Raw genomic sequence first — 18103 nt, 5'->3', positions numbered from 1 at the left:
CCTGGCCAGGGTGGGCGGTTTCAATCAGTGTGCTTCCCCAACACATCTGGTAAGGGCCTTCCCAGAGGGGCTTGAGAGATTGCTCCCCAGGTCCCAATGTCTTTATTATCAGAATCTTGGTTCCTGGCTCAAACAGCATTGTTTGACTCAGAGGCTGGGTCAGGAGTTACCTCCCAGAGTTCCTGTAATGTCTGTAGAAACGCTAAAAGTTGAGTTACATAGTTAGTTAATTCCAAGGCTTTAGGAAAACTCGGTGTAAGCCTTTAAGAATTTTTCATTGAGCATTTTCAGGAATTATTAATCTTCCATCCTCAGACTGTATCCATCCTTTTTCAGTCATCTTTGCTCCTCTTTTCTTTATCTTTTTAATTCTTCTTCTGTATACTGAGATTCTTCCTGTTCAACCAGACCTGTCCAGAACAAGGGTATCTGTAGTGAAAGGGGTTCCTTCGTAAAGGAGTTCAAAAAGGGATTCAGCAGTTAGCCAGCTGATTACCCTGGGCTACTTTACTTCCATCCCATTTGTTCCCTTTGCAATGCAAAACAGCTACTTTCTTAGGCCATCAAAAGTCTTTCAATCTCTGTGAAATGTTTAATAGGTTTTCCTGTCGCTTTTTTTCCATATTGCAGCAGGGGCATGTAGTCAAATAAGCAAACGGAATCAGTGTAGATATTTACTCGCTAACTTTTGCTTAACTCTAGAGCTCCGCTAACTGAACATTCATCCCTGAGAGGGGAGAGACTTTGCTTCTAAAACCTGTTCAGCTATCACCATGGCATAACCTGTTTTCCATTTCGCATCCCAAACAAAGTAACAGTCATCCAAACATTAACTTTAGAGTTTGAGATTTCACTCACATCAGAAGTCAGTACAGTGAGATTTTGCCCATTAATAAACTTAAGAGCTTTAGGTATTAGCAAAACAATAGTAGCAATTACCCTTAAGCAATGTAGCCATAGCTTTTTTTTTTTTTTTTCCAGTAACAAACTTAACTCTGATCCTGTGGGCAAGCTCAAAGCCGGAGCCCGCAGAACAGCTTGAAGAGCCTTAAAAGCCTTTTGAGTCTCTGGAGATCAAACCAGCTTGTTGGTTTGGGCCTGCTGAGTTTCAGTTATAAGTTTATATAAAGGGCGGACAAGTTCCCCATAACCCAGAATCCAAATGTGGCAACAGCCTGTGATGCCCCAAATACTCTAAATTGTCTTAAAGTCATAGGTAGTTGATGGTTAATATAGGCTTAATTCTCTTGGGGCCTATGGCCCTCGTCCCTTCTAGAAAAGAAAGCGTCTTTCAAATCAATGACTGAAGAATATCTGGCTCATTTAGGAATTTCAGACAATGCAGTATAAAGATTAGGCACCTCGGGGTGTAAAGGAACCACAGCCTCATTTGTTATTGTGAATCTTAAACTAATCTCCATTTATCATTTGACATTTTTACACCCAAGATAAAAGTGTGGCATGGACTGTTACAGGGAATTAATTGCCCCTGCTCCTCTAAATTCTTAACGGTGGGTTTTAACCCTTTCATAATCTTGGGTTTCAGTGACTACTGCTTTTGATGTGGAAATAGGTGAGGATCTTTGGGCTTGACAATGACAAGAATAGCAGTTTGTGCTTGACCCACAGATTTTCCATCAGTCCATACTCTAGGATTTGCATTTTGTCCAATTAATGGGAGAGAAAGAGAGGGCTCCATATTCATGAAAACAGAGGCATGGATCTTGCTCAGTATACCCTTCTCCAAAGGGGTGAGGGACACTCTGGCACAATCAAAAATTTGTGTGGAAATAGCAGAGTTCCAGCTGCAGCTTAGAGGACAACTGAAATAATAATGTTTGGCTCTTCCAGACAGCCCAGTTACAGTAGTGGATCAGGGAGAAAGTGGGCCAGGGGCTTCAGTAAGCATGGAGTAAGTTGCCCCAGTGTCTAAAAGGAAATCAACTGATTTGTGCCCTCCCCTCCTCCCCGCCCCCGTTATTAATACCTGTGGTTCCTCAGGTGTAATTAGAATAGGAGCTTGTGTGGGGACCCCCGGGCACCTTCAGTCTTGATTGTCTTGAGAGTCCGACCCCTGGGGCCCATGCCTCAGAGGGCAGTCTCCTCTCCAGTGTGGTCCTTTGAAGACCTGACATGGAGCTGGGGGTGACTTAGACATCTGAGAGCAACCTCACTTGAGAAGCCCCTCCTTTCCCCAGTAATAGCAAGTCCATCCCTCTTCTCCTGGGTCCCTCTGGGCATTTTCCTCTGGCTGTTCTAGAGAAGATCTAAGAGCCATTGCTCAGGCTTCAGTCTTTCCTGGTCTTTTTCTGCCTCTTTTCCTCCTCCTACCTGCCATAACAAACTGTCTGAGCCACTTGCAACAGGTTATCAAAGACTGATTTGGTTCATACGCCTGTTTTAGGACCTTAGTGGATATCTGGAGTCAGCTGAGTGAGAAGCCTCTCTTTTAATATCAGTCCTCCCTCTGCAATTTAGGGGTCAATCTCAGTGAATCTGTGAAGGGCTTCCTGCAGTCTATCTAGGAATTTACCAGGAGCTTCCTTCTCTCCCTGTTCTGTGTTAGTCAATTTGGTAAAAAGTCTTAGCGTGCACCCACTTGAGTCCTGACAAGAACACATCTGACAAAGGGATTCTGGTCCACATCTTTCTTTAGCCACGTTATAATCCCAGTCTGACTCTGTTCTCTTGTGGGGTCCATCTGGTTCCCAGTAGAGAAGGTGGCTGTCTTGCCCTCTCCTTTTTCTGCTGATTGGTTACCAAGCCATTTATCGCCATAGGCAACAGCTTTTCCCCAGAACTCAAGTATTGGAGTTGGGAGTTAGTGTCTGTACCAAGACACATATTATGTCTCTCCAAGTAAGGTCATAAAGTAAAGTTAGTCCCATAAAGGCTTCTATATACTTTTTGGATCCTCTAAACAGTCTCAACTGCAATTGGAACTGTTTGAATTTCTACTGAGACTGAGGCAACCTCTCCTGGAAGGGTGTCCTGACTCTCAACTTGCTTAGTTAGGAGCCCCAGAAATGGGCAAATAAGAGGATAGGAGGGAGCTGAAGATTTCACACCCGTATCTGCACCCTTAAGACACAAGTCTGGCATGTCTTGCAGAGAGAAAGAGCAATACATATGGCACTTGAAGTACTAACCTAATCTGTCAGGTTATAGACTTTCTTTCTTTTTTTTTTTTTTTGGGTAAATTGTAATTTTTTTATTGGAAAACAAATATACAACTTGGAATGGATTTGAGGCAAATTGTGCCATAAGCAGATTTTCTTTAAGTGGCTAAAACAAAGTTTAAAAAGCAAGTTAACAATAAAAGAAAATGTTTCTGGTATAGGACCAGCAGTACAAAAAAATAGTGTACGAGTACCTGGATAAAACACCCGTTTTGCAATAGTGCAACTTTTAAGTACATATTGTTGACTGTCCGTAGTCCACGCAGAGTTACAACTCCACACTTCAACAACAACATGCTGACAGTTCCTAAAGAAAACTACTTGAAAAAAAAAGGCATAACCCAGATGTTCCCTCATTTGACCAACTCCATCTAAGTTTAGATGTGCAGAAGGGCTTAGATATATCCAGAGTAAGCCACATGCAACATGTTACTTGATCAATTTTCTAAAATAAGGTTTCAGGACAATGACAGTAAGATAAGGGAAGAAAACATGGAGGAATGAAGTCCTAATTACTATACATGCATATTTTTTTTTGACAGTAGGGGGAAACCTTTTACAGATAAGCAAACTCTTCATAGTTTACTTGACCATCACCATCAATATCTGCTTCCCTGATCATTTCATCAACCTCTTCATCTGTTAACTTCTCTCCAAGGTTTGTCATCACATGGCGGAGCTCTGCTGCACTAATATAGCCATTACCATCCTTATCAAACACACGGAATGCTTCTCTAATTTCTTCTTCACTGTCTGTATCTTTCATTTTTCTTGCCATCATTGTCAGAAATTCCGGGAAGTCAATTGTGCCATTACCATCAGCATCTACTTCATTAATCATGTCCTGTAACTCTGCTTCTGTGGGATTCTGCCCAAGAGACCGCATTACAGTTCCCAATTCCTTTGTTGTTATAGTTCCATCACCATCCTTGTCAAATAGTGAAAAAGCTTCTTTGAATTCTGCAATCTGCTCTTCAGTCAGCTGGTCAGCCATGCTGCAAGCGTTACCGGTCTCCGGGACGCAATCACACAACTACTCAGCTCGCTCGCTCCACTCGGACTCAGGTTATAGACTTTCAAGGGACTTGTGATCCACTCTTACTAGGTACTTTTACTTAGATCCCAAGTTTGGAAGCACCTAGCCTTGCTAGGAACCATAAGTTACAGGAACATATTAAGGAACGAGGCGGAATTCTACTATTTTCCAGCAGTGAGAGCTCTGTCACTACTTCTTTCTCGTTTTTTACAGAGCCAGTCTAACTGTAAAACAGTCATTATAATTAAGAGACCCTTCAACTGGCCAGCATCCCCCATCTTCCAAAGGATACTGTGACCATTCAGTATCACAGAACATAAGGCATGTCTTTTTAAACTCTGGAGATCTAATTTGTTCCAGTTTTTTAAAAATACATTTTAAAGGGGGTGGTTCTGGAACTGCTAGCTCCCATCTGTAAGAGAGAAAAAAGTGGCGTCCACAACCTTGGCATTTTTTTTTTTTTTTTTTTTACTGGAGGTGTCCCTCCCTGCTCTAGATGGGAATGGAGACAGACTTTACACTGAAGCTTTCCTTCCTGGTCAGATTTAGTCTGTCCCTTACTGACGCAGGCTCCTTCCTCGTCCCTCCTGGTTCTACCACCAAGGTGGGCTGGAGACACACAGGGGTAGACCTGATGGCATCCAAGACTGAAGTCCAGTTCCTCACCATTAAAACCTTTGCCTGATTCTTTTTTCTTTCTCTGGTGCCACCTGGCAGCAACAGAGTGAAAGTGAAAGTGCAGTCGCTCAGTCGGGTCCGACCCTGCGACCCCGTGGACTGAAGCCCACCAGGCTCCTCTGTCCGTGAGATTCTCCAGGCAAGAATACTGGAGTGGGTTGCCATTTCCCTCTCCAGAGTGGCCTTCCAGAATGCCTCCCAAGCTAGGACTTCTAGGGGAAACATCTGTCCTCTGTGTGCCAGTGCAAATTCCTGAGCTCAGTCCTGACTGCAGTAGAACTGCTGAGTCATAAGGGGGTGAACAACAACCAGGATGTCCCTTCTGAGTGTCACCACATCAGCATATGTGATAGCAGAAGAGGTGGTGATGGGCCAGCCAGCGAGAAAAAAGTGATTTTTGTCCTCGAGCTATTAAGGCCCATCCTTCCAGTTCATTCCACAGATTCCACAGAAAGAACGCTTAAGGAGTTGAGACAGAAGCCACCTGAGAGCCTCCTCTGGTCCACTAAGAGCTAGCGCTATCCAAGGAAGAAGCCCATTGCACTTCCAACCTGACCAGACCCTGGAATTCCCGATCTGTGTCCTCAAAGCCTCATGATCACCAGCAGCGATTCTATCCACATAGATCGGAGGGACAGCCACGGCAAAGATTCACTTTTAGGTCACTGGCCCCTGGGGCAGGCAGCCAAAAGAGTGACTCTAGCTTGAGAGACGTTCCTGGAGCTAGAATTCCGCCTCGTTCTTTAATATGTTCTTGTAACTTATGGTTCCTAGCAAAGCTAGGTGCTTGCAAACTTGGGATCTAAGTAAAAGTACCTAGTAAGAGTGGATCACAAGTCCCTTGAAAGTCTATAACCTGACAGATTAGGTTAGTACTTCTAATTCCCAGGCAGTTATGAAATGGTCAAAGAGACCAGAAAGTTTGACCAAGAAAGGAGGGTTCCATCCACACGCTTCATTCATCTCTGGCTGCTCCCCCAGAGGAGTCATTGGTGCCTCTTGACATTAGCAGGTCAGTATAATCCCCCAGTGATTTCTGCTATAAACCATATGAGGTTGCCACAGAACCGCAGATTAGGACACAACTCTTGCTTCACATTTGTCTGTGCATTCCTTTCAGTCACACACACAGGCACACTGTACAGTTAGCGAAGTAAAGCAGAAAACGTGTTTACAGGAGAACAAAGAACTAGAGCTCTGAATGTCTTTACCTTGTCCTGAAACCAGATGAGACCCCAAGATGAAAGGTTGCTGCTATAAGCTGTGAACAAAGCCAGGATTCTTGGCCTCTGGAGGAGAGCAATTTGATCCGGGGCTATTTCCTCCTGCTGTTGGAGACCTCTGGCCTCCCTACAAAGGCTATTAACACTCTCATAACCTATGGCCAATTTTGTTTCATTGATAATCCCCACTCACCCCACCTTCATCCCCAGTATTTTAATTTAATTTAATTTTCCAGAATGTCCTTGACCAGGGATTGAATTCATGCCCCCTGAAGTGGAAACAATGAGTCTTAACCACTGGACCACTGAGAAAGTCCCATGTACGTCCCCAGTGTTTTAAAGCAAACAGAATTCCCTAAAAAGTGGGACTCTAAACTTAATGATTACACACATCACATATTGTTTCTCTTTCATCACCTTACCAAGACACTAGATACGGTTTGGCACCATTTTATGCCAGTGTGAAATAGCACAACAAAAACACCAAGAAAGTCTCAGTTTAGATGCTAATTACAAATTATTTTTTAACTACCAAGAATTGTGTCATTATTAAAAATTGAATAATTTCGGAGTTGGTGAGCAAGTAAGTCTCAGCACCACAGCTGCTCAACAGAAATGCCTACCTACCTTCATGATCATTCCACTGGTATGGTTTGGAATGGAATAATTTTCATGACTATTTTTCAGATTTACACTTGCCATTATTTTAATGTAAAACTGTTTTTAATAGCTCAAACAGTCCACCAAGTACTGACATTTGTATTTAAAAACTCTCTCCCAGGGACTTCCCAGGCAGTCCAGTGGTTAAGACTTTGCCTTCCAGGGCAGGAGTATAGGTTCAATCCCTGGTTGAGGAGCTAAGATCCCAGATGCCTTGTGGCTAAAAAAACCAAAACATAAATCAGAAGCAATATTGTAACAAATTCAATAAAGACTTACAAAGTGGTCCACAGCAAAACAAACAAAAAAACCAAATGAACAAAAAAACAAAAAAACAAAACAAACAAAAAAACCCCCAGCTCACTGCCATATTAATAACTCTGGAATAGATGTTAATGTGATAAATTGCTCTGAAGAAGGCCAGGCCCCACAATATCCAGCATCGTTTGTTAGAACACTTCTGAATTTGAATGCATCTTGGAGTCAATGATATGGGACCGTTTCTTCGGCAACTTAAAAAATTCCTAGGGGTATGTCAAACAAAGGGGCATTTTCACTTGATGAAGTTGTAGATTCGTTGGAATGCAGTCCCTAAGACAGGGGTAGAAAGCGACAAAGGACAGAGGAGAGCTGGGGGAGTCAGGGAAGGCTCTGATGAGGAGGTGTACAGGTCCACCACCCCTTGTTCCCTTATCTGAAGCTCTAAATTCCAAAAGGCTCTGGAATCAAAGTGTTTTGTTTTTGTTTTGTTTTGTTTTGTTTTTTTTTCCCACGTTTGGCACCAAAACCTAACCTAAACTGACTTAATTAATGATAACTAATTGGTAACTTAATTCTACTTATTGTGAAGATCAATCTGTTTAGCTGCAGAGATATTAATGTGTGATGATGGAGCATTATTCCAGCCCCTTGGGATGAGGCACAGGAGAAGATGTTAGCTATTGGGTCTCTATGCCAGGGGGAGTCTTTTCTTGGAAGGGGGCATGTTTTGAGGCTTGGGGAATCTTAGTTCCCCAACCAGGGATTGAACCTGAGTTCTCAGCAATGAGACCTGGGGTCCCTACAATGAACTGCCAAGGAATTCCATGCACTGGTTTTTCCAAAAGCCACAAAATCTTGAGTTCTGAAGCATATCTGGACCCAAGGGTTGTGGGTAAAGGACACTGGATTGTATCTGAATCTCGCCTTGGTGGGTGGATATAATTTAGATGTGTAGTGACGTGGAGGGGATTTCAGGAAGAGGAAAAAGCATCATTTCACACAGTCTGGACCTCAGTGTAAGTCAGTATCCAACCACTACATTTGCTTTAAAGGCGGAGGTAGCCTGCATTTCTTTCTTTTTGTACGTATAATTCTGTGTATTTTTCTTTTTTGTGAGGACTATTTATTTTATTTGTATATTATTTATTTACTCGGCTGCTCGGGGTCTTGACTGTGGCAGGCAGGGTCTTCCATCTTCGCTGAGGCATGCAGGATATTTCAGTTGTGGCATGCGAACTCTTAGTTGTGGCATGTGGGATCTAGTTCTCTGACCAGGTATGGAACCCGGACGCCCTGAATTGGGATCGAGATCCCAGGGAGATGTTCCAGGGTGGGCGCGGTGGGTGGAAGGGACGGCTGCTCCATGCAGCTGCTGTTCTCTCTGCTCCTCCAGGGGCCAGGGTCCATTCCAGAGGTCATCACACTCCGCCCACCTCTCTCCCCAGCCTCCTCCCTGGTCTGTCCCCTCACTCTGTCCCCTTCTGGGATTGGGTTGGCTTGGACCAGTTAACTGAGGGTGAGGGTCTCCAGTCATGGTCTCTGAAAGGGCTCCCACATGCTCAGTAAGGCCTCTGGGAGAGACCGCCTATGGAAGAGGGTCTCAGGCACAGAGGCTGACCCTCCAGGCTGAGGGACCCCCTGCCCCCACCTTGCTTCTCCCTATGAGCTGGAGGAGGAAGGCAGTGTGGCCTCACTTCCTGGGTCTGAGTCTCCTTCCTCCCTGAGAAAAAGGATGGGGCAAGTGTTTGCAAGTGTGCATGCGTGTGCACACTGGAGGAGTAAGGTGTATGGGGAGGGGCAGGGTGCTCCCACCTGCCTGAGTAATCATGGGCACAGTGGTCCTCCCGTGCCCAGGATCGTCCCCTCTGGTATCTCACTCCCTCCTTGGTCCCCATCAGGCTTACTCACATTTCTCAAGGCCTGTTGTTGGATCCCTGACTCTCGTGACAAGGTCTTCATCCACTCTGCATCCAGGGAGAGCGGGGTCATGCTGAGGAGGGAAGGGGGAGGGACAGACTTTGGAGAAGGAAGGGGGGAACCATTCTGGAAGGAAGATTGTAGGAGATGAACTATTTGCATACAGAAAACAAAAAACAGCAAAAAAATTTCCCCTTTTAATTTAGTTTTGAAATCCCTGATTGTGCTGCCACCTGCTGGCCCACAGAGGGAAGCGCTAGAGATGCTTCTGCATTTCTAGGGACAGAAAAGCCTTGGGTTGGAGGCCCGGATGTCCCTTTCTAAATCTGATGGGAATCCCCACCTTCCTCAAGGCCCTTTCTGATGACTGCCTCTGTGTTCAGGGTTCAGGCTATGTTCAGGGTTCCTACCCAAAGAGCAGTGGAGATGGCAGTCTCTTATCCCTTAACCCCATTCTCCCTGTCCTTAGTCTGCCAGCTGCTCTGGTCCAGGAATGACCAGGGTTCAATGCCCAGGATAATGGGACAGGAACAAGGGCTAGAGATGGGGAGTGCGGGGAGTACAGGAGGGCACAGAGGAGAGGGAAGCTTGGTTGATCTGGGGCCCTGCTCTGCTTCCCTCACCAATGACAAGTTGAGGAAACTTACTTGGCGGTATAGTGGCTAAAAATCCATGTTTCCGAGGCAGAGGGAACAGGTTTGATCCCTGGTCAGGGAACTAACATCCCACACGTCATGTGGTGCTTCTAATAAAGAACTTTTAAACAATGAAATGTAGAACTGGGACTGCCATGACCCCAAAGCACCACTAGAGTCTGTCTTAAAACAGGACTTCCCTGGCGGTCCAGTACGAAAAGGCAAAAAGACATGGCACTGAAAGATGAACTTCCCAGGTCGGTAAGCGCCCAGTATGCTACTGGAGAAGAGCCAATGAACAGCTCCAGAAGGAATAAGAGGAAGAGCCAAAGTGGAAACAATGTCCAATTGTGGATGTGACTGGGGTGAAAGTGAAGTTCAATGGTGTAAAGAACAATATTGCACAGGAACCTGGAATGTTAGTTCCATGAATCAAGGTCAGTTCAGTTCAGTTCAGTTGCTCAGTCGTGTCTGACTCTTTGCGACCCCATGAATCACAGCACGCCAGGCCTCCCTGCCCATTACCAACTCCCAGAGCCCACCCAAACTCATGTCCATTGAGTAGGTGATGCCATCCAACCATCTCATCCTCTGTTGTCCCCTTCTCCTCCTGCCCTCAATCTTTCCCAGCATCAGGGTCTTTTCAAATGAGTCAGCTCATCGTAGGGTACTGGAATGCAAAAGTAGGAAGTCAAGAGATATCTGGAGTAAGATGCAAGTTTGGCCTTGGAGTACAAAATGAAGCAGGGCAAAATTAACAGAGTTTTGCCAAGAGAAAGCACTGGTCTTAGTAAACACCTTCTTCCAACAGCACAACAGACGACTCTTGGACATCACCAGATGGTCAATAGTGAAATCAGATTGACTATATTCTTTGCAGCCGAAGATGGAGAAGCTCTATAGTCAGCAAATCAAGACCAGGAGCTGAGTGTGGCTAAAGATCAGGAACGCCTTATTGCAAAATTCAGACTTAAATTTAGAGTAGGGAAAACCACTAGGCCTTTCAGGTATGACCAAAATGAAATCTCTTATGATTGATTATACAGTGGAAGTGAAATAGATTCAAGGGATGAGACCCGATAGAGTACCGGAAGAACTATGGATGGAGGTTCATGACATTGTACATCAAATCCATCCCCAAGAAAAAGAAATGTGAAAAGGCAAATTGGTTGTCTGAGGAGGCTTTACAAATAGCTGAGAAAAGAAGAGAAGTGAAAGGCAAAGAAGAAAAGGAAAGATATACCCATCTGAATGTAAAATTCCAAAGAACAGCAAGGGGAGATAAGAAAGCCTTTCTCAATGATCAATGCAAAGAAATAGAGGAAAACAATAGAATGGGAAAGACTAGAGATCTCTTCAAGAAAATTAGAGATACCATGGGAGAATTCCATGCAAAGATGGACAAAATAAAGGACAGAAATGGTGCGGACCTAAATGAAACCCGTCCATCCTAAAGGAAATCAGTCCTGAAAATTCATTGGAAAGACTGATGCTGAAGCTGAAGCTCCAATACTTTGGCCACCTGAGGAAGACCCGACTCATCAGAAAAGACCCTCATGCTGGCAAAGATTAAAGGCAGGAGAAAAGGGGACAACAGAGGACGAGATGATTGGATAGCATCAGCGACTCAATGTACATGAGTTTTAGCAAGATGGTGAGATGGTGAAGCACAGGGAAGCCTGGCTTGCTGCAGTCCATGGGGTCGTGAAGAGTCAGACACGACTGAGTGGCTGAACAAAAATCAACGGTTAAGACTCTGAGGTTCCAATGCAAGGGGTATGGGTTTGATCCCTTGTCGGGGAAATAAAATCCCACATGCAGTGCAACCGAAAAAAAAAAAAAAGAAAGAAAACTTTCCTCCTCCTCACGATAGACTCAGTCCTGCCAACGAACTTGTCCATTAGGGAAACAAGGGCAGCTGAGGACGGGTTGGAGACATCCTCTTATCCTCAGCGTCTGGTCCAGAGTGTGAGCCCCTGAGGGTCATGGCACCTGGGGCTGTGCAAACACTGTGACTGTGGACCACCAGTGACTTGGTCTTTTCCGAGCGGAAACCAGGCCTTGGGAGGAGAACGGGCTCCTGTCTCCCTTCCTCCAGGCCATCGCGTCCTGTATTAAATGTCTGCTCTTTGGGGAAGCCTTCCTTCAACTATCCAGGCCTCTGGGAGAGACCACCTATGGAAGAGGATCTCAGGCGCAGAGGCCGACCCTCCAGGCCGAGGGACTACCCCCCACGTTGCTGCTCCAGATGAGCTGGAGGAGGAAGGCAGTGTGGCCTCACCTGAGGTCTGAGTCTCCTTTCTCCCCAGGAGGAGGGATGGGGCTTGAGTGTGTGAGTGTGCATGCGTGTGCACGCTGGAGGGATCAGGTGTAGGGGGAGGGGCAGGGTGCGCCCACCTCTCTGTATGACTCTGAGCACAGGGGCAGCCCGTGTCCAGGGTTGTCCCCTCTGGTGTCTCCCTCCTTCCTGGGTCCCCACCAGGCTTACGCATGGTTTTCAAGGCCTGTTGTTGGGTCTCTCTCATGACAGTGTCTTCATCTACTCTGCGTCCAGGGAGATCAGGGTCGTGCAGAGGAGGGAAGGAGGAGGGAGGCGCTGTGGAGGGGAAATGGGCAAACCATTCTGCAAGGATGATTGTAGGGAATGAAATATTTTCATAAAGAAAACCCACGAAAAAAAATTGTTTCCAGTTTAATTTAGTTTTGAAATCCCTGATGGTGCTGCCACCTGCTGGCCTGGATGGGGAACTGCTGTGCTGTGCTTAGTCACTCGTGTCTTTGTAACCCCATGGCTCCTCGGTCCATGGGGATTCTGCAGGCAAGAATACTTGAGTGGGTTGCCATGCCCTCCTCCAGGAGATATTCCCAAACCCGGGATAGAACCCCAGTCTACCGCATTGCATGTGGCTTCTTTACCCTCTGAGCCACCCTGGTAGTCCAGGAAGGGCTAGAGATGGGCTTTTGGGGACAGAAAAACCTGGGGTTGGAGGCCCAGGTGTCCCTTTCTAAATCTCATGGGAATCCCCCCTTCCTCAGGGCCTTCCTGGGGACTGTGGCTGTGTGTTCAGGGTTTCTACCCAAAGGACACTGGAAATTGCAGTTGAGGCGGGTTGTTTCCTGGCCTTCTCTTCTCCATTAACCCCGTTCTTCCTGTCCTTAGTCAGCCAGCAGCTCTGTCCCAGGAACAACCAGGGTTCAATGCCCAGAATAATGGAACAGGAGTAAGGATTAGAGATGGGAAGTGTAGGAGGACGCAGAGGAGAGACAAGCTTGGTTGCCCTGGGGCCCCGCCCTGCCTTCTTCAGCAATGACACGTAGAGGAAACTAACCTGAAGGTCCAGTGGTTGAAACACCATGTATCCAATGCAGGGGGTGTGGGTTCCATCTCTGGCCAGGGAACTAAAATCCCACATGCCATGTGGTACAGCTAATAAAGAAACTTACAAAAATGACACACAGAACAGAGGCTGCTCTGACCGCAAAGCACCACTAGGGTCTGTTTCAAGACCCTCCCAGGACTTCCCTGGTGGTCCAGGGGTTAGGACTCCCAGCTTCCAATGTAGGGGACATGGGTTTGATCCCTGGTCGGGGAACTAAGATCCCAGCAAAAAATAAAAAAAAAACAACCCTTCCTCCCCCTCAATGGACTCAGGCCTGCTGATGAACTTGTCCCTTAGGGAAACAAGGGCAGCTGAGGATGGGTTGGAGACATCCTCTTATCCTTAGCATCTGGTCCAGAGTGTGAGCCCCTGAGGGTCACAGTGTCAGGAGCTGGGCAAACAGGGTGGCTGTGGACCACCAGTGACTTCATCTTTTCCGAGCAGAAGCCAGGGCCCTGGAGGAGAAAGGGCTCCTGTCTTCCTTCCTCCAGGCCATCGTGTTCTGTATTAAACATCTGCTCTTTAGGAAAGCCTTCTCTCCAGGGCTCAGAAACCCCATGACAATGTGTTCCCCTGGGTGGCTCAGATCCAGAACAGCCTCTGAGTTCTCAGGCCTCTGTCGTCTACCCTGCTTGTTTCCCCTACTGGATGAGTTCCTCCATCTCTCCACCTGCCCGCTCACTTATCCATTTGGAAGCTACCTATTTAACGTGCCAGGCGCATTCCCAGGCCCTGGGGCAGCTCCCTGTGAGGCAGTGAGCAGGTCATCACTGAGTGTAGTCTGAGAGCAGGAGCGCTGAAGGGGCCAGGTGGATCCAGGTTGGAGGGTTTCCCCAGCAGGCTTGTATGTCAGAGCCAAGGAGTGAATCTGCTGGCAGGGCTGACCCACGACATGACCCATGGCATGATCTGTGCCCTTGTCAGCTGAGGAGGGACAGAAGACAGGGGAGAGGGTGAGGGCCAGATCCAGGGGCAAGACAGAAGGGGCATCTCGGGACTTCCCTGGGGGTCCAGTGGTTAAGACTTCACCTTCCAATGCAGGGGGCGAGGGTTTGATCCCTGTGTGTAGAGCTAGGATCTCATATTCCTTGCTGTCAAAAATCTGAAACATAAAACAGAAGCAATACTGCAACAAGTTCAATAGACTTTAAAAATGGTCTACATAGAAAAAATCTTAAAAGAAAGAAGGTGCATCTGCTCTAGCGAACTGCACATTAGTATCTGGACGGCAGTGTGTGTATATGTGTGTGTGTGTGTGTGTGTGTGTGTGTGTGTGTGTGTGTGTGTGTGTGTGTGTGTTTACCATGGAGGTACGATGGCAAGCGTACAGGTAGGACAGGTGGTCCCAGAAGTCTTGGCAGGAGCTCCCCCATCTGTCCTAGGGGTTCTGAGTTCTGTCCTGATAGCATGTAGCATGACTGGACCTCATTAGCTCAGCCCCAGCCTGACCCCCACTCTGCCCAGCCACACACAACAACCTTGACTAATACATAGTGTTGGGCTTCCCTGGTGGATAAAGAATCTGCCTGCAGTGCAGAAGACCCAGGTTCTATTCCAGGGTTGGGAAGATCCCCTGGAGAAGGAAATGGCAACCCACTCCAGTATTCTTGCCTGGAGAATTCCATGGGCAGAGGAGCCTGGAGGGCTGCAGTTCATAGGATTGCAAAGAGCTGGACATGACTGAGTGATTAACACTTTCACTTCCTTTATACTTTGTGTTATACCCTTGACTTACCTCCTGGGCAGAAAGAAGAAATGGCTGTGATGATTTCTCAGACACTTGTTTTGAAACCAGTATTAAAGATATTGTTATATTGATCATGACTTTTAAGATTTGATTCTGGGGAGAAAAAAGTATCTCTCTTAAGGCAATGGAAATTTCCTTCTGTGGATATATTTATATCTATATATCTATATACCTGCACCTATATCTGTTTTTACCTCTGTTTATACCTAGATATATAAATACAGACATATAGATTCCACTATTTGCTAAATTTTATTTAATGAGTATCTCTTACTTTTATTTATCTTATTTATTTTTATTATTGAAAACAAGATATGTTTCTCCCTGCCAAGGCAAAAAATATATATCTAGATGTGTGTCTAGACATAAAAATAAAGATAAATAAAACTAATATATTCTCATTAAATAAAATTTAGCAAATAATGCAGAATAGAGGAAAACAAACAGCCAAACTACCACTAAAAGTAACTCCGTTTAATATTTTGAGTGTTTGATACGATGTGTAGCTTGAAGCTATCTGTGGCTCTGGAGTAAAACCTGAGACACCAGTTAGACTGGGTTAGAAAGGCAATGTTTGACTCAAAAGACATGGGCTGTTTCATTCTCTAGGTCTGTGACTCCATTCCTGCCCTGTACCATTTTTCTAGATTCCACACGTGTGTGGTAATATATGATACCTGTTTTTCTCTTTCTGCCTTACTTCACTTACCTGCGTCCTTGCAGGGTGCTGCCCTGGATGCTGCTGCAATGCACTGACACTACCTTACACAGACAGTACACTGCATTTCTGAAATCTGTAAAATGATGGACACTGAAAGGCACGTGGACTTGAGGGTGTCAGATAAGGGATTGTGGACCTACATGTGGACTTACAAACCCATCACTTTTTGGGAATGTTTTAACTCTGCCTTGATATTCTTAATTTCAGGCCTGTGTGAATCAACTGGAGTAAAGTTGTTCAGACAAGTCCAGCAGAGTTGGTTGTGCAATAATATGATAATATTCTGGCATAAATATGTATAACACTTATCCCAAGCTTTGGGCCCTTCTCTGGACTTTAAATATATCTTAAAGAATATGAATTATTTGAAAATATTGTTAACGCACTTCCCCAGCTGTCTAGTGGTTAAGGCTCTGTACTTCCACTCCAGGGGGTGCAGGTTCCCTTACAGGTTAGGGAACTAAGATCCCACATGCTGCTAGGGGTGGCCAAAAAATAAATACATACATATGTAAATAAACGATTAAAAAGATAAAAGTCCTATTAGTGACTCAGTTTGGGAAAAAAAATTTCATAGCATTCTTCTCTTAAGGAATATTTAGAGGTTGGAAAGTGAGATGTTAAAAAAGCTCTTATATCTGCAACTATGTATGCGGGAAAATAAGGATTTTCTTTGTAGTGTATAATCAAAACAAAATACAGAGATAAATTATCTACAACTCTAATGATAAATGTGGGCAGCAACTCAATTGTTCTCATTGCCTTCCGAAGTAAATATTTCAGAGATACTCTCACTAAATATTGTTTTAAATTAATTCATTCATTTTTGGCTATGCTGGGTCTTTGTTGCTGCCTGGGCTTCTCATTGCGGTGGCTCCTCTTATTGCCCAGCACAGGCTCTAGGGGACGCAGCTTCAGTAGTTGTGGCTGGAAGGCTGTAGAGTGCAGGTGCGCGGGCTTAGTTGCTGAGCCACATGTGGGATCTTTCTGGATCAGGGATCAAACCCTGCATTGGCAGGTGGATTCTTTATGGCTGAGCCATCAATTCAGTTCAGTTCAGTTCAGTCGATCAGTCGTGTCCGACTCTTTGCGACCCCATGAATCGCAGCACACCAGGCCTCCCTGTCCATCACCAACTCCCGGAGTTCACTCAGATTCACATCCATCGAGTCAGTGATGCCATCCAGCCATCTCATTCTCTGTTGTCCCCTTCTCCTCCTGCCCCCCATCCCTCCCAGCATCAAAGTCTTTTCCAATGAGTCAACTCTTTGCCTGAGGTAGCCAAAGTACTGGAGCTTCAGCTTTAGCATCATTCCTTCCAAAGAAATCCCAGGGTTGATCTCCTTCAGAATGGACTGGTTGGATCTCCTTGAAGTCTAGGGGACTCTCAAGAGTCTTCTCCAACACCACGGTTCAAAAGCATCAATTCTTCGGCGCTCACCTTTCTTCACAGTCCAACCCTCACATCCATACATGACTACTGGAAAAACCATAGCCTTGACTAGACGGACCTTAGTCAGCAAAGTAATGTCTCTGCTTTTGAATATGCTGTCTAGGTTGGTCATAACTTTTCTTGCAAGGAGTAAGCGTCTTTTAATTTCATGGCTGCAATCACCATCTGCAGTGATTTTGGAGCCCCCCCAAAATAAAGTCTGACACTGTTTCCACTGTTTCCCCATTTATTTCCCGTGAAGTGATGGGACCGAATGCCACGATCTTTGTTTTCTGAATGTTGAGCTTTAAGCCAACTTTTTCACTCTCCTCTTTCACTTTCATGAAGAGGCTTTTAGTTCCTCTTCACTTTCTGCTATAAGGGTGGTGTCATCTGCATATCTGAGGTTATTGATATTTCTTCCGGCAATCTTGATTCCAGCTTGTGTTTCTTCCAGTCCAGGGTTTCTCATGATGTACTCTGCATAGAAGTTAAATAAGCAGGGTGACAATATACAGCCTTGACGTACTCCTTTTCCTATTTGGAACCAGTCTGTTGTTCCATGTCCAGTTCTAACTGTTGCTTCCTGACCCGCATACAGATTTCTCAAGAGGCAGGTCAGGTGGTCTGGTATTCCCATCTCTCTCACAGTTTTCCAGTTTATTGTGATCTACCCAGTCAAAGGCTTTGGCATAGTCAATAAAGCAGAAATAGATGTTTTCCTGGAATTCTCTTGCTTTTTCCATGATCCAGCGGAGAAGAACTGTACAAAAAAGATCTTCACAACCTGGATAATCACGATGGTGTGATCACTCATCTAGAGCCAGACATCCTGGAATGTGAAGTCAAGTGGGCCTTAGGAAGCATCACTATGAACAAAGCTAGTGGAGGTGATGGAATTCCAGTTGAGCTATTTCAAATCCTGAAAGATGATGCTTTGAAAGTGCTGCACTCAATTTGCCAGCAAATTTGGAAAACTCAGCAGTGGCCACAGGACTGGAAAAGGTCAGTTTTCATTCCAATCCCAAAGAAAGACAATGCCAAAGAATGCTGAAACTACCGCACAATTGCACTCATCTCACATGCTAGTAAAATAATGCTCAAAATTATCCAAGCCAGGCTTCAGCAATACGTGAAACGTGAACTTCCTGATGTTCAAGCTGGTTTTAGAAAAGGCAGAGGAACCAGAGATCAAATTGCCAACATCCGCTGGATCATGGAAAAAGCAAGAGAG

The 18103-nt window shown here is 45.4% G+C and overlaps 1 protein-coding gene across 1 annotated transcript; it reads right to left on the bottom strand.

Moving 5' to 3' along the window:
- Positions 1–3170: 3170 nt before the first annotated feature.
- On the bottom strand, positions 3171–4242 carry LOC105614854 (calmodulin-alpha). Its single transcript, XM_012175491.5, has one exon. The coding sequence runs from the start codon at positions 4171–4173 to the stop codon at positions 3736–3738; it is 438 nt and encodes a 145-aa protein (XP_012030881.1). The 5' UTR covers positions 4174–4242; the 3' UTR covers positions 3171–3735.
- Between the last annotated feature and the right edge of the window lie 13861 nt (positions 4243–18103).

The sequence above is a fragment of the Ovis aries genome, chromosome 3, assembly GCF_016772045.2.
Source record: "Ovis aries strain OAR_USU_Benz2616 breed Rambouillet chromosome 3, ARS-UI_Ramb_v3.0, whole genome shotgun sequence".
Classification (NCBI taxonomy): domain Eukaryota; kingdom Metazoa; phylum Chordata; class Mammalia; order Artiodactyla; family Bovidae; genus Ovis; species Ovis aries.
Note: the sequence above shows the minus strand (reverse complement) of the source record. Positions and strands in the feature narration are given on the sequence as shown.